At 44.1% G+C, this 27,256-nt stretch overlaps 1 protein-coding gene across 1 annotated transcript; it reads left to right on the top strand.

Annotated features, from left to right (window-relative positions):
- The first annotated feature begins 1,793 nt into the window (after positions 1-1,793).
- LOC145860422 (uncharacterized) lies at positions 1,794-27,060 on the top strand. The gene is made up of 7 exons (XM_082961413.1): positions 1,794-2,039; positions 3,166-3,229; positions 5,700-18,278; positions 26,260-26,390; positions 26,483-26,544; positions 26,693-26,725; positions 26,973-27,060. Exons 2-7 carry the CDS (start codon positions 3,193-3,195, stop codon positions 27,058-27,060), a joined length of 12,930 nt encoding a protein of 4,309 aa, XP_082817539.1. The 5' UTR covers positions 1,794-2,039; positions 3,166-3,192.
- Positions 27,061-27,256: the final 196 nt, after the last annotated feature.

Below are 27,256 nucleotides of genomic sequence, written 5' to 3'. Positions count from 1 at the left end.
GGGAACTAACAATTGTAATTATACTCTCAAAGAGATTCACCTACCCATCTTTTGTCCCTCCCTTTTTCACATTATCGTTTGACCCTCCCACAAGTTTTCTTCAGAACACCTAAACAGTTTTCTTTCACCTGATCGGTGAAACGCCAGTATCTTTGGGAAAAAACAAAAGCAATATTATCTATATACTGTATATTATTATATAACAAAGCAGTCATCCCACCACTTTAGTAAACAGCTGGGGAATGAGGCTGGATAAATGTAACCACTCTCAAATTCATGGATGCAAGGAATGACCATCAATTAAGTAAAAATTATGAGGACCAAGGCAGTCTTCAAAATATTGAAATGCCTTTATTGTAGTGTAGTTTCATGTTCAATAGAACAAATTAAAAAAATATTTGAACACCTTTCTCATCATTATAGTGTTTGTCAGGCAGAGATACAAGTCTTTAAATAAACATGCAATCTTCTGATGTGTAATATTATAACAAACCAAACCAGTGTTCAATCAACCATGATTATAAAGGCTTTGGCTAGTCACAGAATTAGTCATCTGATGGACAGCAACAGCTAAGACAACAGTAAATGATCAGAAACATTAAATCACAGTTCACATATCCAAAGAGTGTAAGAGTAGGTTGTACAATTCACATCTGATAAATATAAATTGTTGCGGAAGGTTACAATTGGGGTTCCTGCAGTATGTTTGGTTCGGAGTTCAACATAGGTTGGCGGTCTCAAAATGGTCTCTCAATAGCCATTTGTAGGGCTCACATCCTTAGGTTGTCCCCTGTCCTGGGGAAATGTAACCATCATATTTACCAATCCCAGATTGTCCATTTAAAGACTCTGTCCAATCACTTTTTTAATATTTTTTTTTTTTATTCAGCCACAAGATAAAGATTTATATTAATTTCTCAAAAAATATTATCTGTGAAGTCCAAAAAATAAAGGGTAGTTTGCGCACAAAAATAATAGACAGAATGTCCGATTTTTTTTTTTTTTTTAAATGTATTGCTTTTCAGCAGGTACACGGATGTTTTGGTGTCAACCTTCAGTTTAAGTAATCAATGTTAAATCATTTTAGCATCTGAAAAAAAGTGCCATACAAATATATTATTCTTATTAATACAATTAATGAAGTCCAACTGAAATCTGGAAATCCAAGATGATTTTCTTCATTGTTGGGTTCACCATGTGGGGTCATTGTGATCCTCAGTCATAGTTAGCAGCTGACTACAAAGAACCTTGACATCTCTTTTGTTCGAGATTCATAAACTGAATCTACTGTTAAAAGAAACAGCTAGGTTATGTTAATAATATATATACGAATTAGCAGGTGTGTGAGTGTAGGACTGTTAATAAATAGAAAAAGGCTGAATTATAACCTTAGGCCACTGACTAAATAAAAGTATGTTTTTGACTATAGAAAACATTGAAAAATTGTAATTGTTCCTGACCAGTTTTCAAAACAATAAGGTCAGTAACTGGGGAAAACAAAATTGTTATTATACTCGCAAACAGATTTACCTGCCCATATTTTGTTCCTTCCTTTTTTCATCTTATCGTTTGTCCCTCCCAAAAGTTTTTGCCAGAACACCTAACCAGTTTTTTTTCACCTGACCAGTTTTCAATACCACGTCAGTATCTTGGGAAAAAACAAAAACAGTATTATCCACAAGACCTTTCACATGCATTCACCCGCCCATCCATTGTCCCTCCCTTTTTTCATAATCTTTATCTTATATTTTGTGCCTCCCAAAATATTTACGTCACTTGAAAGGTGAAGAATTTGTGGCATCAAAACAGCCCTAGAGTAATATAAATAGAAACTAGAAATGCATTGACATGACAGTATACATATGAACAGTTCAATTGGAAGCTTGAAATGGCAAACACAACTACAAGGATAATAACATTTTAGAGTGGATAGAAGCTAGATATTGTGATTGTTTATTGTCATTGACCAATTCCTTCCTCAATTGAGATTTTGAGAAATTACAGAAATAAGGAGACTGGCAGTAAAGTGTTTTCTGTAGGTAAGTAATGACCTTTACTATATAATGTAATATATACACGGAAAAGCTTAGGTTTTTTTAACATATTTTATTTGCACAGTTATGTACACATGTCACATGAGGAAGAGAAACCCAAAATGGGTTGAAACTATGAAAAAACATTGAAACTATGAAGATTATGGTTATTATGTATGTGTTATATATGAAAACCCATCCACTTTTAATGAACTACAACTATTACTGTCACAGAATATATATAGGATTCAGAATTTCTGTCAGACCGTTTGGAAACTTGAAATTACTTTTCCTCTTTTATGAAGTAACGGTTACATGATTTAAGTGATATACATTCATCAGTATAATGTATGGATGTGGATTCCTTTCAAAATAATTAAGTATGCTTACAGTATTGTTATGTGTGAGAGGATATTAAGCATAATTATCTATCCCCATGTCTTCTTTATACGAATACAATAACATGTAGCCAAGTCCTGTGCTGTCATAATGAATGACACAAACATATCTCCCATCTAAATTTACCACCTTTCCTTTTAAAGAATATAGAAATTGGATTTATGAGCTTTATGATAGCCAAGTTTAAATACATATATTTTTTAATCAGTAAAAGGCGGATTTCTCTTGAGAAAATGCAACCCTAATGTAGATTTTACTATATTATTTGATGTATTATGTGTTATATTTGGAAAAACACTCCACTTTTGATGAACTGAACCTATTACTGTCACATAATATGTATAGGTTTCAGAGTGAATTGCTGGGTGCTGGTAGACTGTTTGAAAACTAGAAATTACTTTTCTTCTTTTATGAAGTAACATGATTGAAGTGCTGCAGTAAAAGGCAGATTTCTCATAGAAAGAATACAACACAAATGTAGATTTTCCTATATAATTTCACTAGGGTGTATAAATCCATTTTTACAGCAGTTATAGAGCCTACTTCACAAAAAATTATAGAACACTTTTTGAGATCTTTATACCTCTTGATCTGGCACACCTAAATGAGTTCAAGTGCATACGTTTCCTTACCAAGTTACACATTAAGTTTAACTTGAATGGAGTCCACCATTGCACATTAATAGTGGTTCATATGAACAGTCAATAAAATTGATATTTTCCTTTCTGTTCAGAAAACAACTGCATCAACTGGGTTCAAAATGAAGGCACAGAAAGTGACAGCTACTTTCACCATGGGTATGTAGTACACTGAATTTCTTTCTGTGGTGATGTTTCCAACTAATGTTTTACTAAATGCTAACTTCATGTCAACTAGTGTATTAATCCGAAATCAAAATATAAATGATCAAAAAGGCAGGATGGTGACATAAAATGTAATTATACTAATGAGCAATGATGTATTTTTTTTGCATATGATGTTACAATGCATATGTTTATATTTTGACATTTAGTGTGGGAAAATGTAAATGTTGCCTAATCTACTGTCAAATGTCACACCTCGATTAAATACATACATATTAAAAGGGAAAATTACTAAAGTGTAAGAGGTAAACATAATCACACTGCTATATATTACTTCAATTATATTAACACACTACTTACTGTAATGAAAAATGTGATATCTTGTAAACAAACAAAAAATACAACTCAAGTGTGTTAATCTCAGTAAGGTATTATACAGTGCCTTCAGAAAGTATTCACACCCTTTCACTTTTTCCACGTTGTTGAATTCCAGCCTGAATTTAGAACGGATTAAATTGAGATTTTTATGTCACTGACCTCGACTCAATACCCGATAATGTCAAAGTGGAGTCATGTTTTTCAATTTTTTCTAAGAAATTAATAAAAAATGAAAAGCTGAAATGTGTTGAGTTCATAAGTATTCAACCCAAAAAATGTAATTTAAAAGTCACATAATAAGTTGCAAGGACTCGCTCTGTGTGCAATAATAGTGTTTAACATGATTTTTGAGTGACTAACTCATCTCTGTACCCCACACATACAATTATCTGTAAGCTCTCGAGCAGTGAATTTCCAACACAGATTCAACCACAAAGACCAGGAAGGTTTTCCAATGCCTCGCAAAAAAAAAAAAGCAGACATTGAATATCCCTTTGAGCATGGTGAAGTTATTATTTCAACTTTAGAAGGTGTATCAATACACCCAGTCACTACAAAGACACAGGCATCCTTCCTAATTTAGTTGCCGGAAAGGAAGGAAAACTCTCAGGTATTTCACCATCAGGCCAATGGTAACTTTGAAACAGTTTAATGGCTGTGATAGGAGAAAACTGAGGATGGATCAATAACATTGTAGTTAATCCACAATACTAACCTAATTGACTGTCACGTCCTGACCAGTAATAGGGGCTATTTGTTATTGTAGTTTGGTCAGGACGTGGCAGGGGGTATTTGTTTTATGTGGTTCGGGGTGGTTGTGTGTTTAGTGGAGTGTTTGATTTATTATTCCGGGGTTTTGGGCACTGTTCTATGTTAATGTATTTCTATGTTTAGTCTAGTTCTTTGTATTTCTATGTTTAGTTTATTGGGGGTTGAACCCTCAATTGGAGGCAGGTGTTTTCTCATTGCCTCTGAGGGTTCTATAAATAGGTATGTTATTAGTCGTTGTGTTTTTTTGTGTACGTGTTGTTTTGGTTCACCTTCTTATCCATTTAATAAAAAGAAGATGAGTGCACATTTCCCCGCTGCGTCTTGGTCCACTTTACCCTACGACAATTGTGACATTGACAGAGTGAAAAGACAGAAACCTATACAGAATATGCTATTCACTTTTTGTCCTGAATACAAAGTTTTATGTTTGGGGCAAATCCAATACAACACATTACTGAGTACCATTCCATATTTTCAAGCATAGTGGTAGATGCATCATGTTATGGGTATGCTTATAATCATTAAGGACTGGGGAGTTTTTAAGGATAAAAAAGAAATGGAGCTAAGCGCAGGTGAAATCCTAGAAGAAAATCTGGTTGAGTCTGCTTTCCACCAGACACTGGAAGATGAATTCACCTTTCACCAGGACAATAACCTAAAAAGGAAGGCCACATCTACACTGGAGTTCATAATCAAGAAGACAGTGTGAATGTTCCAGTTTTGACTTGAATCTACTTGAAAATCTATGTAAATGGTTGTCTAGCAATGATCAACAACCAATTTGACAGAGCTTGAAGAATTTTGAAAATAATAATGAGCAAATGTTGCACAATCCAGGAGTGGAAAGCTCTTAGACTGACAAAAGGTGTTTCTACAAAGTATTGACTCAGGTGTGAACACTTATGTAAATTAGATATTTCTGTATTTTATTTTCAATGCATTTAAAAACATTTTCTTGAACATGTTTTCACTTTGTCATTATGGCTTATTGTGTGTAGATGGGTAAGAATTTTTTGTTGTTGTTGAATACATTTTAAATTCAGGCTGTAACACAACAAAATGTGGAATAAGTCAAGTGGTATGAACACTTAAGGCATTGTAGGTAATATTCTTGACAATCAATTACATTTTAGCATTTTTACATCATTATTTATTTTCTGGAAAAAAAAGGAGTGTGGCTACAAATTATAATCATTTATTTTATATGAAAATAAGCAGAATATTTAAAAACTGCACCATCCTGATGAAGAGTATTCTTGGAAATATTGATATTGTGTGAAATAAACAATTTAACCCTTCATTTCACAAACCACAGTGTTCTTATGTTGGATTATCCATGGAGTTTCTACCACAACCGCTTCTTCTACAACTGCATCTCCTACAACTGCAGATCTTATTACGGCAACAACAACTGCAGCTCCTATGGCATCAACTGTAGCTCCTACGACAACTGCAGCTCCAACGACAACTGCAGTACCTAATACGACACCCACAACTGCAGTTCCTAATACAACTGTAGCTCCAACGACCACAACAACAGTAGAACCTACAACGACAGTTGTAGCTCCTACAGCAACAAATGTAGCTCCTACTACTACTACAACTACAGCCCCTACTACGACTGTAGATCCTACGGACACTACAAAGGTAACACCTACAATGACCACTGTAGCTCCCACGACACCTGAAGCTCTGACGACAACAACTGCTGCTCCTACGACCACTACAACTCCAGAACCTACTACGACAGAACCTACTCCTACAACTGCTACGACTGTAGAACCTACTACGACAACCAGTGCAGCTCCTACTACAACAACTGCTGTTCTTACAACCACAACGACCGAAGCACCTTCTACAACTTCAGCTCCTACGACAACCACAACAGCAACACCTACAACAACTGTAGCTCCTGCGACAACTGCAGCTCCTACAACAACTTTAGCCTCTACTTCAACCACAGCAGCAGCCGCTACGACAACTACTGCAGCCCTAACTACAACAACTGCTGCTCCTACGACCACTACAACTCCAGAACCTACTACGACAACCAGTGCAGCTCCAACTACAACTGCTGTTCTTACAACCACAACGACCGAAGCACCTTCTACAACAACTACAACTTCAGCTCCTACGACAACCACAACAGCAACACCAACAACAACTGTAGCTCCCACAACAACTTTAGCATCTACTTCAACCACACCAGCTGCCCCTACGACAACCACTGCAGCCCTAACTACAACAACTGCTGCTCCTACGACCACTACAACTCCAGAACCTACTACGACAACCACTGCAGCTCCAACTACAACAACTGCTGTTCTTACAACCACAACGACCGAAGCACCTTCTACAACAACTACAACTTCAGCTCCTACGACAACAACAGCAACACCAACAACAACTGTAGCTCCCACGACAACTGCAGCTCCTACAACAACTTTAGCCTCTACTTCAACCACAGCAGCAGCCGCTACGACAACTACTGCAGCCCTAACTACAACAACTGCTGCTCCTACGACCACTACAACTCCAGAACCTACTACGACAACCAGTGCAGCTCCAACTACAACTGCTGTTCTTACAACCACAACGACCGAAGCACCTTCTACAACTACTACAACTTCAGCTCCTACGACAACCACAACAGCAACACCTACAACAACTGTAGCTCCCACAACAACTTTAGCATCTACTTCAACCACATCAGCTGCCCCTACGACAACCACTGCAGCCCTAACTACAACAACTGCTGCTCCTACGACCACAACAACTCCAGAACCTACTACGACAACCACTGCATCTCCAACTACAACAACTGATGTTCTTACAACCACAACGACCGAAGCACCTTCTACAACAACTACAACTTCAGCTCCTACGACAACCACAACAGCAACACCTACAACAACTGTAGCTCCCACGACAACTGCAGCTCCTACAACAACTTTAGCCTCTACTTCAACCACAGCAGCAGCCGCTACGACAACTACTGCAGCCCTAACTACAACAACTGCTGCTCCTACGACCACTACAACTCCAGAACCTACTACGATAACCAGTGCAGCTCCAACTACAACTGCTGCTCTTACAACCACAACGACCGAAGCACCTTCTACAACAACTACAACTTCAGCTCCTACGACAACCACAACAGCAACACCTACAACAACTGCAGCTCCTACAACAACTTTAGCCTCTACTTCAACCACAGCAGCAGCCGCTACGACAACTACTGCAGCCCTAACTACAACAACTGCTGCTCCTACGACCACTACAACTCCAGAACCTACTACGACAGAACCTACTCCTACAACTGCTACGACTGTAGAACCTACTACGACAACTAGTGCAGCTCCTACTACAACAACTGCTGTTCTTACAACCACAACGACCGAAGCACCTTCTACAACAACTACAACTTCAGCTCCTACGACAACCACAACAGCAACACCTACAACAACTGTAGCTCCCACAACAACTTTAGCATCTACTTCAACCACATCAGCTGCCCCTACGACAACCACTGCAACCCTAACTACAACAACTGCTGCTCCTACGACCACTACAACTCCAGAACCTACTACGACAACCACTGCAGCTCCAACTACAACAACTGATGTTCTTACAACCACAACGACCGAAGCACCTTCTACAACTTCAGCTCCTACGACAACCACAACAGCAACACCTACAACAACTGTAGCTACTGCGACAACTGCAGCTCCTACAACAACTTTAGCCTCTACTTCAACCACAGCAGCAGCCGCTACGAAAACTACTGCAGCCCTAACTACAACAACTGCTGCTCCTACGACCACTACAACTCCAGAACCTACTACGACAACCAGTGCAGCTCCAACTACAACTGCTGTTCTTACAACCACAACGACCGAAGCACCTTCTACAACAACTACAACTTCAGCTCCTACGACAACCACAACAGCAACACCAACAACAACTGTAGCTCCCACAACAACTTTAGCATCTACTTCAACCACACCAGCTGCCCCTACGACAACCACTGCAGCCCTAACTACAACAACTGCTGCTCCTACGACCACTACAACTCCAGAACCTACTACGACAACCACTGCAGCTCCAACTACAACAACTGCTGTTCTTACAACCACAACGACCGAAGCACCTTCTACAACAACTACAACTTCAGCTCCTACGACAACAACAGCAACACCAACAACAACTGTAGCTCCCACGACAACTGCAGCTCCTACAACAACTTTAGCCTCTACTTCAACCACAGCAGCAGCCACTACGACAACTACTGCAGCCCTAACTACAACAACTGCTGCTCCTACGACCACTACAACTCCAGAACCTACTACGACAACCAGTGCAGCTCCTACTACAACAACTGCTGTTCTTACAACCACAACGACCGAAGCACCTTCTACAACAACTACAACTTCAGCTCCTACGACAACCACAACAGCAACACCTACAACAACTGTAGCTCCCACAACAACTTTAGCATCTACTTCAACCACATCAGCTGCCCCTACGACAACCATTGCAGCCCTAACTACAACAATTGCTGCTCCTACGACCACTACAACTCCAGAACCTACTACGACAACAACTGCAGCTCCAACTACAACAACTGATGTTCTTACAACCACAACGACCGAAGAACCTTCTACAACAACTACAACTTCAGCTCCTACGACAACCACAACAGAAACACCTACAACTACTGTAGCTCCCACAACAACTGCAGCTCCTACAACAACTTTAGCCTCTACTTCAACCACAGCAGCAGCCGCTACGACAACTACTGCAGCCCTAACTACAACAACTGCTGCTCCTACGACCACTACAACTCCAGAACCTACTACGACAACCAGTGCAGCTCCAACTACAACTGCTGTTCTTACAACCACAACGACCGAAGCACCTTCTACAACAACTACAACTTCAGCTCCTACGACAACCACAACAGCAACACCTACAACAACTGTAGCTCCCACAACAACTTTAGCATCTACTTCAACCACATCAGCTGCCCCTACGACAACCACTGCAGCCCTAACTACAACAACTGCTGCTCCTACGACCACAACAACTCCAGAACCTACTACGACAACCACTGCATCTCCAACTACAACAACTGATGTTCTTACAACCACAACGACCGAAGCACCTTCTACAACAACTACAACTTCAGCTCCTACGACAACCACAACAGCAACACCTACAACAACTGTAGCTCCCACGACAACTGCAGCTCCTACAACAACTTTAGCCTCTACTTCAACCACAGCAGCAGCCGCTACGACAACTACTGCAGCCCTAACTACAACAACTGCTGCTCCTACGACCACTACAACTCCAGAACCTACTACGACAACCAGTGCAGCTCCAACTACAACTGCTGCTCTTACAACCACAACGACCGAAGCACCTTCTACAACAACTACAACTTCAGCTCCTACGACAACCACAACAGCAACACCTACAACAACTGTAGCTCCCACAACAACTTTAGCATCTACTTCAACCACATCAGCTGCCCCTACGACAACCATTGCAGCCCTAACTACAACAATTGCTGCTCCTACGACCACTACAACTCCAGAACCTACTACGACAACCACTGCAGCTCCAACTACAACAACTGATGTTCTTACAACCACAACGACCGAAGCACCTTCTACAACAACTACAACTTCAGCTCCTACGACAACCACAACAGCAACACCTACAACTACTGTAGCTCCCACAACAACTGCAGCTCCTACAACAACTTTAGCCTCTACTTCAACCACAGCAGCAGCCGCTACGACAACTACTGCAGCCCTAACTACAACAACTGCTGCTCCTACGACCACTACAACTCCAGAACCTACTACGACAACCAGTGCAGCTCCAACTACAACTGCTGTTCTTACAACCACAACGACCGAAGCACCTTCTACAACAACTACAACTTCATCTCCTACGACAACCACAACAACAGCACCTACTATAACACCTGCAGTTCCTACAACTGTAGCTCCCACGACCACTACACCTGCTGTACTTACTACAACAATGACAACTACAGCTCCAGCAACAACAACTGTAGCTTCTACGTCAACCACTGCAGCTGCCTCTACAACAACCACTGCAGCTGTAACTTCAACAACTGCTGCTCCAACGACCACTACAACTCTAGAACCTATTACAACAACCACTGCAGCTCCTGCTACAACAACTGCAATTCTTACAACCACTGCGACTGCAGCACCTTCTACAACAACTACAACTTCAGCTCCTACGACAACCACAACAGCAACACCTACAACAACTGTAGCTCCCACGACAACTGCAGCTCCTACAACAACTTTAGCCTCTACTTCAACCACAGCAGCAGCCGCTACGACAACTACTGCAGCCCTAACTACAACAACTGCTGCTCCTACGACCACTACAACTCCAGAACCTACTACGACAACCACTGCAGCTCCAACTACAACAACTGCTGTTCTTACAACCACAACGACCGAAGCACCTTCTACAACAACTACAACTTCAGCTCCTACGACAACAACAGCAACACCAACAACAACTGTAGCTCCCACGACAACTGCAGCTCCTACAACAACTTTAGCCTCTACTTCAACCACAGCAGCAGCCACTACGACAACTACTGCAGCCCTAACTACAACAACTGCTGCTCCTACGACCACTACAACTCCAGAACCTACTACGACAACCAGTGCAGCTCCTACTACAACAACTGCTGTTCTTACAACCACAACGACCGAAGCACCTTCTACAACAACTACAACTTCAGCTCCTACGACAACCACAACAGCAACACCTACAACAACTGTAGCTCCCACAACAACTTTAGCATCTACTTCAACCACATCAGCTGCCCCTACGACAACCATTGCAGCCCTAACTACAACAATTGCTGCTCCTACGACCACTACAACTCCAGAACCTACTACGACAACAACTGCAGCTCCAACTACAACAACTGATGTTCTTACAACCACAACGACCGAAGAACCTTCTACAACAACTACAACTTCAGCTCCTACGACAACCACAACAGAAACACCTACAACTACTGTAGCTCCCACAACAACTGCAGCTCCTACAACAACTTTAGCCTCTACTTCAACCACAGCAGCAGCCGCTACGACAACTACTGCAGCCCTAACTACAACAACTGCTGCTCCTACGACCACTACAACTCCAGAACCTACTACGACAACCAGTGCAGCTCCAACTACAACTGCTGTTCTTACAACCACAACGACCGAAGCACCTTCTACAACAACTACAACTTCAGCTCCTACGACAACCACAACAGCAACACCTACAACAACTGTAGCTCCCACAACAACTTTAGCATCTACTTCAACCACATCAGCTGCCCCTACGACAACCACTGCAGCCCTAACTACAACAACTGCTGCTCCTACGACCACAACAACTCCAGAACCTACTACGACAACCACTGCATCTCCAACTACAACAACTGATGTTCTTACAACCACAACGACCGAAGCACCTTCTACAACAACTACAACTTCAGCTCCTACGACAACCACAACAGCAACACCTACAACAACTGTAGCTCCCACGACAACTGCAGCTCCTACAACAACTTTAGCCTCTACTTCAACCACAGCAGCAGCCGCTACGACAACTACTGCAGCCCTAACTACAACAACTGCTGCTCCTACGACCACTACAACTCCAGAACCTACTACGACAACCAGTGCAGCTCCAACTACAACTGCTGCTCTTACAACCACAACGACCGAAGCACCTTCTACAACAACTACAACTTCAGCTCCTACGACAACCACAACAGCAACACCTACAACAACTGTAGCTCCCACAACAACTTTAGCATCTACTTCAACCACATCAGCTGCCCCTACGACAACCATTGCAGCCCTAACTACAACAATTGCTGCTCCTACGACCACTACAACTCCAGAACCTACTACGACAACCACTGCAGCTCCAACTACAACAACTGATGTTCTTACAACCACAACGACCGAAGCACCTTCTACAACAACTACAACTTCAGCTCCTACGACAACCACAACAGCAACACCTACAACTACTGTAGCTCCCACAACAACTGCAGCTCCTACAACAACTTTAGCCTCTACTTCAACCACAGCAGCAGCCGCTACGACAACTACTGCAGCCCTAACTACAACAACTGCTGCTCCTACGACCACTACAACTCCAGAACCTACTACGACAACCAGTGCAGCTCCAACTACAACTGCTGTTCTTACAACCACAACGACCGAAGCACCTTCTACAACAACTACAACTTCATCTCCTACGACAACCACAACAACAGCACCTACTATAACACCTGCAGTTCCTACAACTGTAGCTCCCACGACCACTACACCTGCTGTACTTACTACAACAATGACAACTACAGCTCCAGCAACAACAACTGTAGCTTCTACGTCAACCACTGCAGCTGCCTCTACAACAACCACTGCAGCTGTAACTTCAACAACTGCTGCTCCAACGACCACTACAACTCTAGAACCTATTACAACAACCACTGCAGCTCCTGCTACAACAACTGCAATTCTTACAACCACTGCGACTGCAGCACCTTCTACAACAACTACAACTTCAGCTCCTACGACAACCACAACAGCAACACCTACAACAACTGTAGCTCCCACAACCACTTTAGCCTCTACTTCAACCACATCAGCTGGCCCTACGACAACCACTGTAGCCCTAACTACAACAACTGCTGCTCCTACGACCACAACAACTCCAGAACCTACTACGACAACCACTGCAGCTCCAACTACAACAACTGATGTTCTTACAACCACAACGACCGAAGCACCTTCTACAACAACTACAACTTCAGCTCCTACGACAACCACAACAGCAACACCTACAACAACTGTAGCTCCCACGACAACTGCAGCTCCTACAACAACTTTAGCCTCTACTTCAACCACAGCAGCAGCCGCTACGACAACTACTGCAGCCCTAACTACAACAACTGCTGCTCCTACGACCACTACAACTCCAGAACCTACTACGACAACCAGTGCAGCTCCAACTACAACTGCTGCTCTTACAACCACAACGACCGAAGCACCTTCTACAACAACTACAACTTCAGCTCCTACGACAACCACAACAGCAACACCTACAACAACTGTAGCTCCCACAACAACTTTAGCATCTACTTCAACCACATCAGCTGCCCCTACGACAACCATTGCAGCCCTAACTACAACAATTGCTGCTCCGACGACCACTACAACTCCAGAACCTACTACGACAACCACTGCAGCTCCAACTACAACAACTGATGTTCTTACAACCACAACGACCGAAGCACCTTCTACAACAACTACAACTTCAGCTCCTACGACAACCACAACAGCAACACCTACAACTACTGTAGCTCCCACAACAACTGCAGCTCCTACAACAACTTTAGCCTCTACTTCAACCACAGCAGCAGCCGCTACGACAACTACTGCAGCCCTAACTACAACAACTGCTGCTCCTACGACCACTACAACTCCAGAACCTACTACGACAACCAGTGCAGCTCCAACTACAACTGCTGTTCTTACAACCACAACGACCGAAGCACCTTCTACAACAACTACAACTTCATCTCCTACGACAACCACAACAACAGCACCTACTATAACACCTGCAGTTCCTACAACTGTAGCTCCCACGACCACTACACCTGCTGTACTTACTACAACAATGACAACTACAGCTCCAGCAACAACAACTGTAGCTTCTACGTCAACCACAGCAGCTGCCTCTACAACAACCACTGCAGCTGTAACTTCAACAACTGCTGCTCCAACGACCACTACAACTCTAGAACCTATTACAACAACCACTGCAGCTCCTGCTACAACAACTGCAATTCTTACAACCACTGCGACTGCAGCACCTTCTACAACAACTACAACTTCAGCTCCTACGACAACCACAACAGCAACACCTACAACAACTGTAGCTCCCACAACCACTTTAGCCTCTACTTCAACCACATCAGCTGGCCCTACGACAACCACTGTAGCCCTAACTACAACAACTGCTGCTCCTACGACCACAACAACTCCAGAACCTACTACGACAACCACTGCAGCTCCAACTACAACAACTGATGTTCTTACAACCACAACGACCGAAGCACCTTCTACAACAACTACAACTTCAGCTCCTACGACAACCACAACAGCAACACCTACAACAACTGTAGCTCCCACGACAACTGCAGCTCCTACAACAACTTTAGCCTCTACTTCAACCACAGCAGCAGCCGCTACGACAACTACTGCAGCCCTAACTACAACAACTGCTGCTCCTACGACCACTACAACTCCAGAACCTACTACGACAACCAGTGCAGCTCCAACTACAACTGCTGTTCTTACAACCACAACGACCGAAGCACCTTCTACAACAACTACAACTTCATCTCCTACGACAACCACAACAACAGCACCTACTATAACACCTGCAGTTCCTACAACTGTAGCTCCCACGACCACTACACCTGCTGTACTTACTACAACAATGACAACTACAGCTCCAGCAACAACAACTGTAGCTTCTACGTCAACCACAGCAGCTGCCTCTACAACAACCACTGCAGCTGTAACTTCAACAACTGCTGCTCCAACGACCACTACAACTCTAGAACCTATTACAACAACCACTGCAGCTCCTGCTACAACAACTGCAATTCTTACAACCACTGCGACTGCAGCACCTTCTACAACAACTACAACTTCAGCTCCTACGACAACCACAACAGCAACACCTACAACAACTGTAGCTCCCACAACCACTTTAGCCTCTACTTCAACCACATCAGCTGGCCCTACGACAACCACTGTAGCCCTAACTACAACAACTGCTGCTCCTACGACCACAACAACTCCAGAACCTACTACGACAACCACTGCAGCTCCAACTACAACAACTGATGTTCTTACAACCACAACGACCGAAGCACCTTCTACAACAACTACAACTTCAGCTCCTACGACAACCACAACAGCAACACCTACAACAACTGTAGCTCCCACGACAACTGCAGCTCCTACAACAACTTTAGCCTCTACTTCAACCACAGCAGCAGCCGCTACGACAACTACTGCAGCCCTAACTACAACAACTGCTGCTCCTACGACCACTACAACTCCAGAACCTACTACGACAACCAGTGCAGCTCCTACTACAACAATTGCTGTTCTTACAACCACAACGACCGAAGCACCTTCTACAACAACTACAACTTCAGCTCCAACGACAACCACAACAGCAACACCTACAACAACTGTAGCTCCCACAACAACTTTAGCATCTACTTCAACCACATCAGCTGCCCCTACGACAACCATTGCAGCCCTAACTACAACAATTGCTGCTCCTACGACCACTACAACTCCAGAACCTACTACGACAACCACTGCAGCTCCAACTACAACAACTGATGTTCTTACAACCACAACGACCGAAGCACCTTCTACAACAACTACAACTTCAGCTCCTACGACAACCACAACAGCAACACCTACAACTACTGTAGCTCCCACAACAACTGCAGCTCCTACAACAACTTTAGCCTCTACTTCAACCACAGCAGCAGCCGCTACGACAACTACTGCAGCCCTAACTACAACAACTGCTGCTCCTACGACCACTACAACTCCAGAACCTACTACGACAACCAGTGCAGCTCCAACTACAACTGCTGTTCTTACAACCACAACGACCGAAGCACCTTCTACAACAACTACAACTTCATCTCCTACGACAACCACAACAACAGCACCTACTATAACACCTGCAGTTCCTACAACTGTAGCTCCCACGACCACTACACCTGCTGTACTTACTACAACAATGACAACTACAGCTCCAGCAACAACAACTGTAGCTTCTACGTCAACCACTGCAGCTGCCTCTACAACAACCACTGCAGCTGTAACTTCAACAACTGCTGCTCCAACGACCACTACAACTCTAGAACGTATTACAACAACCACTGCAGCTCCTGCTACAACAACTGCAATTCTTACAACCACTGCGACTGCAGCACCTTCTACAACAACTACAACTTCAGCTCCTACGACAACCACAACAGCAACACCTACAACAACTGTAGCTCCCACAACCACTTTAGCCTCTACTTCAACCACATCAGCTGGCCCTACGACAACCACTGTAGCCCTAACTACAACAACTGCTGCTCCTACGACCACAACAACTCCAGAACCTACTACGACAACCACTGCAGCTCCAACTACAACAACTGATGTTCTTACAACCACAACGACCGAAGCACCTTCTACAACAACTACAACTTCAGCTCCTACGACAACCACAACAGCAACACCTACAACAACTGTAGCTCCCACGACAACTGCAGCTCCTACAACAACTTTAGCCTCTACTTCAACCACAGCAGCAGCCGCTACGACAACTACTGCAGCCCTAACTACAACAACTGCTGCTCCTACGACCACTACAACTCCAGAACCTACTACGACAACCAGTGCAGCTCCAACTACAACTGCTGCTCTTACAACCACAACGACCGAAGCACCTTCTACAACAACTACAACTTCAGCTCCTACGACAACCACAACAGCAACACCTACAACAACTGTAGCTCCCACAACAACTTTAGCATCTACTTCAACCACATCAGCTGCCCCTACGACAACCATTGCAGCCCTAACTACAACAATTGCTGCTCCGACGACCACTACAACTCCAGAACCTACTACGACAACCACTGCAGCTCCAACTACAACAACTGATGTTCTTACAACCACAACGACCGAAGCACCTTCTACAACAACTACAACTTCAGCTCCTACGACAACCACAACAGCAACACCTACAACTACTGTAGCTCCCACAACAACTGCAGCTCCTACAACAACTTTAGCCTCTACTTCAACCACAGCAGCAGCCGCTACGACAACTACTGCAGCCCTAACTACAACAACTGCTGCTCCTACGACCACTACAACTCCAGAACCTACTACGACAACCAGTGCAGCTCCAACTACAACTGCTGTTCTTACAACCACAACGACCGAAGCACCTTCTACAACAACTACAACTTCATCTCCTACGACAACCACAACAACAGCACCTACTATAACACCTGCAGTTCCTACAACTGTAGCTCCCACGACCACTACACCTGCTGTACTTACTACAACAATGACAACTACAGCTCCAGCAACAACAACTGTAGCTTCTACGTCCACCACAGCAGCTGCCTCTACAACAACCACTGCAGCTGTAACTTCAACAACTGCTGCTCCAACGACCACTACAACTCTAGAACCTATTACAACAACCACTGCAGCTCCTGCTACAACAACTGCAATTCTTACAACCACTGCGACTGCAGCACCTTCTACAACAACTACAACTTCAGCTCCTACGACAACCACAACAGCAACACCTACAACAACTGTAGCTCCCACAACCACTTTAGCCTCTACTTCAACCACATCAGCTGGCCCTACGACAACCACTGTAGCCCTAACTACAACAACTGCTGCTCCTACGACCACAACAACTCCAGAACCTACTACGACAACCACTGCAGCTCCAACTACAACAACTGATGTTCTTACAACCACAACGACCGAAGCACCTTCTACAACAACTACAACTTCAGCTCCTACGACAACCACAACAGCAACACCTACAACAACTGTAGCTCCCACGACAACTGCAGCTCCTACAACAACTTTAGCCTCTACTTCAACCACAGCAGCAGCCGCTACGACAACTACTGCAGCCCTAACTACAACAACTGCTGCTCCTACGACCACTACAACTCCAGAACCTACTACGAAAACCAGTGCAGCTCCAACTACAACTGCTGCTCTTACAACCACAACGACCGAAGCACCTTCTACAACAACTACAACTTCAGCTCCTACGACAACCACAACAGCAACACCTACAACAACTGTAGCTCCCACAACAACTTTAGCATCTACTTCAACCACATCAGCTGCCCCTACGACAACCATTGCAGCCCTAACTACAACAATTGCTGCTCCGACGACCACTACAACTCCAGAACCTACTACGACAACCACTGCAGCTCCAACTACAACAACTGATGTTCTTACAACCACAACGACCGAAGCACCTTCTACAACAACTACAACTTCAGCTCCTACGACAACCACAACAGCAACACCTACAACTACTGTAGCTCCCACAACAACTGCAGCTCCTACAACAACTTTAGCCTCTACTTCAACCACAGCAGCAGCCGCTACGACAACTACTGCAGCCCTAACTACAACAACTGCTGCTCCTACGACCACTACAACTCCAGAACCTACTACGACAACCAGTGCAGCTCCAACTACAACTGCTGTTCTTACAACCACAACGACCGAAGCACCTTCTACAACAACTACAACTTCATCTCCTACGACAACCACAACAACAGCACCTACTATAACACCTGCAGTTCCTACAACTGTAGCTCCCACGACCACTACACCTGCTGTACTTACTACAACAATGACAACTACAGCTCCAGCAACAACAACTGTAGCTTCTACGTCAACCACAGCAGCTGCCTCTACAACAACCACTGCAGCTGTAACTTCAACAACTGCTGCTCCAACGACCACTACAACTCTAGAACCTATTACAACAACCACTGCAGCTCCTGCTACAACAACTGCAATTCTTACAACCACTGCGACTGCAGCACCTTCTACAACAACTACAACTTCAGCTCCTACGACAACCACAACAGCAACACCTACAACAACTGTAGCTCCCACAACCACTTTAGCCTCTACTTCAACCACATCAGCTGGCCCTACGACAACCACTGCAGCCCTAACTACAACAACTGCTGCTCCTACGACCACTACAACTCCAGAACCTATTACGACAACCACTGCAGCTCCAACTACAACAACTGATGTTCTTACAACCACAACGACCGAAGCACCTTCTACAACAACTACAACTTCAGCTCCTACGACAACCACAACAGCAACACCTACAACAACTGTAGCTCCCACGACAACTGCAGCTCCTACAACAACTTTAGCCTCTACTTCAACCACAGCAGCAGCAGCTACGACAACTACTGCAGCCCTAACTACAACAACTGCTGCTCCTACGACCACTACAACTCCAGAACCTACTACGACAACCAGTGCAGCTCCTACTACAACAATTGCTGTTCTTACAACCACAACGTCCGAAGCACCTTCTACAACAACTACAACTTCAGCTCCAACGACAACCACAACAGCAACACCTACAACAACTGTAGCTCCCACGACAACTGCAGCTCCTACAACAACTTTTGCATCTACTTCAACCACAGCAGCTGCCCCTACGACAACTACTGCAGCCCTAACTACAACAACTGCTGCTCCAACGACCACTACAACTCCAGAACCTATTACAACAACCACTGCAGCTCCTGCTACAACAACTGCTATTCTTACAACCACTGTGACTGCAGCACCTTCTACAACAACTACAACTTCAGCTCCTACGACAACCACAACAGCAACACCTACAACAACTGTAGCTCCCACAACCACTTTAGCCTCTACTTCAACCACATCAGCTGGCCCTACGACAACCACTGCAGCCCTAACTACAACAACTGCTGCTCATACGACCACTACAATTCCAGAACCTACTACGACAACCAGTGCAGCTCCTACTACAACAACTGCTGTTCTTACGACCACAATGACCGCAGCACCTTCTACAACAACTACAACTTCAGCTCCTACGATAACAACAACAACAGCACCTACTACAACACCTGCAGTTCCTACAACTGTAGCTCCCACGACCACTACACCTGCTGTACTTACTACAACAATCACAACTACAGCTCCAGCAACAACAACTGTAGCTTCTACGTCAACCACAGCTGCTGCCTCTACAACAACCACTGCAGCTCTAACTTCAACAACTGCTGCTCCAACGATCACTACAACTCCAGAACCTATTACAACAACCACTGCAGCTCCTGCTACAACAACTGCTATTCTTACAACCACTGCGACTGCAGCACCTTCTACAACAACTACAACTTCAGCTCCTACGACAACCACAACAGCAACACCTACAACAACTGTAGCTCCAACGACAACTGCAGCTCCTACAACAACTTTAGCCTCTACTTCAACGACAGCAGCAGCCCCTACGACAACTACTGCAGCCCTAACTACAACAACTGCTGCTTCCACGACCACTACAACTCCAGAAACTACTACGACAACCAGTGCAGCTCCTACTACAACAACTGATGTTCTTACAACCACAACGACCGAAGCACCTTCTACAACTACAACTTCAGCTCCTACGACAACTGCAGCTCCTACAACAACTTTAGCATCTACTTCAACCACAGCAGCTGCCCCTACGACAACCACTGCAGCCCTAACTACAACAACTGCTGCTCCTACGACCACTACAATTCCAGAACCTACTACGACAACCAGTGCAGCTCCAACTACAACAACTGCTGTTCTTACGACCACAACGACCGCAGCTCCTTCTACAACAACTACAACTTCAGCTCCGACAACAACCACAACAACAGCACCTACAACAACTGTAGCTCCCACAACAACTACACCTGCTGTACTTACTACAACAATCACAACTACAGCAACAACAATTGTAGCTTCTACGTCAACCACAGCAGCTGCCTCTACAACAACCACTGCAGCTCTAACTTCAACAACTGCTGCTCCAACAACCACTAAAACTCCAGAACCTATTACAACAACCTCTGCAACAACTGCTATTCTTACAACCACTGCGACCGCAGCACCTTCTACAACAACTACAACTTCAGCTCCTACGACAACCACAACAGCAACACCTACAACAACTGTTGCTCCCACAACAACCTTAGCATCTACTTCAACCACATCAGCTGCCCCTACGACAACCACTGCAGCCCTAACTACAACAACTGCTGCTCCTACGACGACTACAACTCCAGAACCTACTACGACAACCAGTGCAGCTCCAACTACAACTGCTGTTCTTACAACCACAACGACCGAAGCACCTTCTTCAACAACTACAACTTCAGCTCCTACGACAACCAAAACAGCAACACCTACAACAACTGTAGCTCCCACGACAACTGCAGCTCCTACAACAACTTTAGCATCTACTTCAACCACAGCAGCTGCCCCTACGACAACCACTGCAGCCCTAATTACAACAACTGCAGCTCCTACGACCACTACAACTCCAGAACCTACTACGACAACCAGTGCAGCTCCAACTACAACAACTGCTGTTCTTACAACCACAACGACCGAAGCACCTTCTACTACAACTTCAGCTCCTACGACAACCACAACAGCAACACCTACAACAACTGTAGCTCCCACAACAACTTTAGCATCTACTTCAACCACATCAGCTGCCCCTACGACAACCACTGCAGCCCTAACTACAACAACTGCTGCTCCTCCGACCACTACAACTCCAGAACCTACTACGACAACCACTGCAGCTCCAACTACAACTGCTGTTCTTACAACCACAACGACCGAAGCACCTTCTACAACAACTACAACTTCAGCTCCTACGACAACCACAACAGCAACACCTACAACAACTGTAGCTCCCACGACAACTGCAGCTCCTACAACAACTTTAGCATCTACTTCAACCACAGCAGCTGCCCCTACGACAACCACTGCAGCCCTAACTACAACAACTGTAGCTCCTACGACCACTACAACTCCAGAACCTACTACGACAACCAGTGCAGCTCCAACTACAACAACTGCTGTTCTTACAACCACAACGACCGAAGCACCTTCTACTACAACTTCAGCTCCTACGACAACCACAACAGCAACACCTACAACAACTGTAGCTCCCACAACAACTTTAGCATCTACTTCAACCACATCAGCTGCCCCTACGACAACCACTGCAGCCCTAACTACAACATCTGCTGCTCCTACGACCACTACAACTCCAGAACCTACTACGACAACCAGTGTAGCTCCTACGACCACAACGACCGCAGCGCCTTCTACAACAACTACAACTTCATCTCCTACGACAACCACAACAACAGCACCTACTATAACACCTGCAGTTCCTACAACTGTAGCTCCCACGACCACTACAGCTGCTGTACTTACTTCAACAATGATAACTACAGCTCCTGCTACAACAACTGTAGCTCCCACGACAACTGTAGCTCCTACAACAACTTTAGCCTCTACTTCAACCACAGCAGCTCCAACAACCACTACAGCTGCCTCTACGACAACCACTGCTGCTCTAACTACATCAACGGCTGCTCCAACAACCACTACAACTCTAGAACCTACTACGACAACCAGTGCAGCTCCTACTACAACAACTGCTGTTCTTACGTCCACAACGAACGCAGCACCTTCTACAACAACTACAACTTCAGCTCCTACGCCAACCACAACAACAGCACCTACTACAACACCTGCAGTTCCTACAACTGTAGCTCCCACAACCACTACACCTGCTGTACTTTCTACAGCAACAACAACTGTAGCTTCTACATCATCCACAGCAGCTGCCTCTACAACAACCACTGCAGCTCTAACTTCAACAACTGCTGCTCCAACAACCACTACAACTCCAGAACCTATTTCAACAACCACTGCAGCTCCTGCTACAACAACTGCTATTCTAACAACCCCAACGACCGCAGCACCTTCTACAACAACTTCAGCTCCTACGACAACCACAACAACAGCACCTACTACAGCACCTGCCGTTCCTACAACTGTAGCTCCCACGACCACTACCCCTGCTGTACTTACTACAGCAATCACAACTACAGCTCCTGCTACAACAACTGTAGCTTCTACGTCAGCTGCCTCTACGACAACCACGGCAGCTCTAACTACAACAACTGCTGCTCCTACCACCACTACAACTCCAGAACCTACTACCACAACCAGTGCAGCTCCTACTACAACAACTGCTGTTCTTACGACCACTGTGACTGCAGCACCTTCTACAACAACTACAACAACTGCTGCTCCAACAACCAGTACAACTGCCTCTACAACAACCACTGCATCTCTAACTACAACAATTGCTGCTCCAACAACCACTACAACTCCAGAACCTATTAAAACAACCACTGCAGCTTCTGCTACAACAACTGCTATTCTTACAACCACTGTGACTGCAGCACCTTCTATAACAACTACAACTTCAGCTCCTACAACAACCACTACAGCAACACCTACAACAACTGTAGCTCCTACAACAACTTTAGCCTCTACTTCAACCACAGCCGCTGCCCCTACGACAACCACTGCAGCCCTAACTACAACAACTGCTGCTCCAACGACCACTACAACTCCAGAACCTATTACGACAACCACTGCAGCTCTAACTACAACAACTGCTGCTCCAACGACCACTACAACTCCAGAACCTATTACGACAACCAGTGCAGCTCCTTCTATAACAACTGCTGTTCTTACGACCACAACGACTGGAGCACCTTCTACAACAACTACAACTTCAGCTCCTACGACAACCACAACAACAGCACCTACTACAACACCTGCAGTTCCTACAACTGTAGTTCCCACAACCACTACACCTGATGTACTTACTACAACAATCACAACTACAGCTCCTGCTACAATAACTGTAGCTTCTACGTCAACCACAGCAGCTGCCTCTACGACAACCCTTGCAGCTCTAACTACAACAACTGCTGCTCCAACGACCACTACAACTCCAGAACCTATTACAACAACCACTGCAGCTCCCAAAACTGCTATTCTTACAACCACTGTGACAGCAGCACCTTCTATAATAATTACAACTTCAGCTCCTACGACAACCACAACAGCAACACCTACAACAACTGTAGTTCCCACGACAACAGCTGCTCCTACAACAACTTTAGCCTCTACTTCAACCATAGCAGCTGCTCCTACGAAAACTACTGCAGTCCTAACTACAACAACTGCTGCTCTTATGACCACTACAACTCCTGAACCTACTACGACAACCAGTGCAGCTCCTTCTATAACAACTGCTGTTCTTACGACCACAACGACCGCAGCACCTTCTACAACAACTACAACTTCAGCTCCTACGACAACCACAACAACAGCACCTACTACAACACCTGCAGTTCCTACAACTGTAGCTCACACGACCACTACACCTGCTGTACTTACTACAACAATCACAACTACAGCTCCTGCTACAACAACTGTAGCTTCTACGTCAACCACAGCAGCTGCCTCTACAACAACCACTGCAGCTCTAACTTCAACAACTGCTATTCTTACAACCACTGCGAATGCAGCACCTTCTACAACAACTACAACTTCAGCTCCTACGACAATCACAACAACAACAGTAGCTCCCACGACAACTGCAGCTCCTACAACAACTTTAGCATCTACTTCAACCACAGCAGCTGCCCCTACGATTTCCACCGCAGCCCTAACTACAACAACTGCTGCTCCTACCACCACTAGAACTCCAGAACCTTCTACGACAACCAGTGCAGCTCCTACAACAACTGTAGCTTCTACGTCAACCACAGCAGCTGCTTCTACGACAACCACTGCAGCTCTAACTACAACAACTGCTACTCCTACGACCACTACAACTCCAGAACCTGCTACGACAGAACCTACTCCTACGACTGCTACGACTGCAGAACCTACCATGACAGCCAGTGCAGCTCCTATGACAACTGCTGTTCTTATGACCACATCGACTGCAGCACCTTCTACAACAACTACAACAGCTCTTTCTACTGCAACTGTAAATCCTATGACAACAATAGTTGGTCCTACGACACCTATTACAACAATTAATATTGCAGGTCCTACAACCACCACCACAACTGGTAGTTCTCATCCTACAACAACGACTACAACTGCAGCACCTACAAGTACAACCACAATTGTACTTCCTAACTCGACATCCAGAAATGCAACTTATAACTCAACTTCTATGGCATCAACAACTAGGTATGCAAGATAAATTAGTATAATTATTTCATACTATTCAATTAACACTTTGTCAATCAAGGAGCCTTGGCAACAATGAACCGTGTATATAAGACCACTAGATTTCTTACATTCTTTTTCTAATTATTTTAACATTTTCTAAACTTTCTAAACTAAAACAATTTAAATGAGTATAAATTAGCATATAATAACCCAGCAAAAATAATATTAACTCTTGAACCGTTCAAGCTAGAGAGACCGAACCAACTTTCATATGTTCAGGCTATCCTATCCTATCCTATCCATCAATCAATCTTTCCATCTACCTACTTTTTCCAATTATAACCAGTCACTACCATTACTACTGCAGTGACTGCCAATACTATGACTTATTTTACAACCATGAATACTTTAAGACAAGCTAGCAAGTACACACATTTTCTGTAGGAAATGTAATTTTCCATGTATTATTATTTTCTCTTAGATTCGGCACAGTGGGGGTTTTTGTTGAACTGATTTTCAAGGTGAAAACACCAGTCCCCACTGAGGATGATGTCCTTGGTGCCGTCAAGAAGCAACTGTCTCCTCAATTCCCGACCACTCAAACCACCTACCAGAATGCAACTTATATCAGTGAGTTCAACAAATTAGGCTTCGTGAAGACATTAATTTCCTGTCTATAAAATAATTTCTTAATAAGTAAACATGCAACTGCTCCTGCTATCTAAATACTTCTTGAATGTTTTTTAATGTTGTTGAAACTCCTAAATTGTAGCAGTTCAGTTGATTTGTTGCTATAGTGACAATGTTTTTGTGTGCTCACAGAACTTACAGATACTTCATTTGCCATCGTCCTTGGTTTCAAAATAACCAATGTAACCCAGGAGTCTCTAAGTAATAGACTCACACTCACCAATGAGACCGAAACCCAGATACAGGATTCAATTAACATACTAGTAAGATACTGTACTTCTATACATAAGATACATCCATGGTCATGTTCAGGTCATGATAGTAATTGACAACTTGATGTTTTGTCCCCTTTTAGCTCCATAAGGTTCTCAGTGAACCAGATGGCAAACAGTTTAAATTTCCCAACGCCAACTTCATGTAAGTACAATGTCATAACCTTGAACCAACCCATCTTTCTCAACTGCACTCTTTAGAATTTCTGCAGATTTCATTTAGCTTGGTACAGCTAAACAGGATGAAGGGAACATGTTTAACTCTCACACAAAACCCATTTTTACATCCACAGTGACGATGGCACTGAAATCACGGCAAACGTGACGTATGTATACAAAGAGGAAGATGTCAACCAGCCTAGTAGTTTTCTACAGGAAGTCTTAAAAGTCTCAGGTATGCTGCTTTTGTTACCATACGGTTGTCATTTCTATGTTTTTTTTATGACAGTGAGTTATCAAACACCATGTAATGTGTATAATACTCAATCTCGAAAAAAACACTTATATATCTATGTTATGTGACATATTACAAGTTTATAATCCCTCTAAAATGTATTTTCATTTCTATTCTAGGTCTCCTGACCGCCACTGTTGCCCCAACAACAACTATCAGCAACACACCACTTCCTACCCTTTTGACTTCAGTGACATCAACAACTAGGTAAGCAAGATCATTTATTATAATTATTTCATACAATTGAATTAACACTTTGTCAATCAAGGAACCTTTGCAACAATGAACCATGTATATCCATGCTTGTGTCGTTAACTACTGATGTTTTTAATAAAAGCATCCAAAATGTCAACCTTTCTTTAGGAAAGCTCTTTGAGTACATCAATCGGTCAAAAGGCGCAAT

This window comes from Salmo salar, chromosome 14 (genome assembly GCF_965601325.2).
Source record: "Salmo salar chromosome 14, fSalSal1, whole genome shotgun sequence".
NCBI classification, from domain to species: Eukaryota; Metazoa; Chordata; class Actinopteri; order Salmoniformes; family Salmonidae; genus Salmo; species Salmo salar.
Note: the sequence above shows the minus strand (reverse complement) of the source record. Positions and strands in the feature narration are given on the sequence as shown.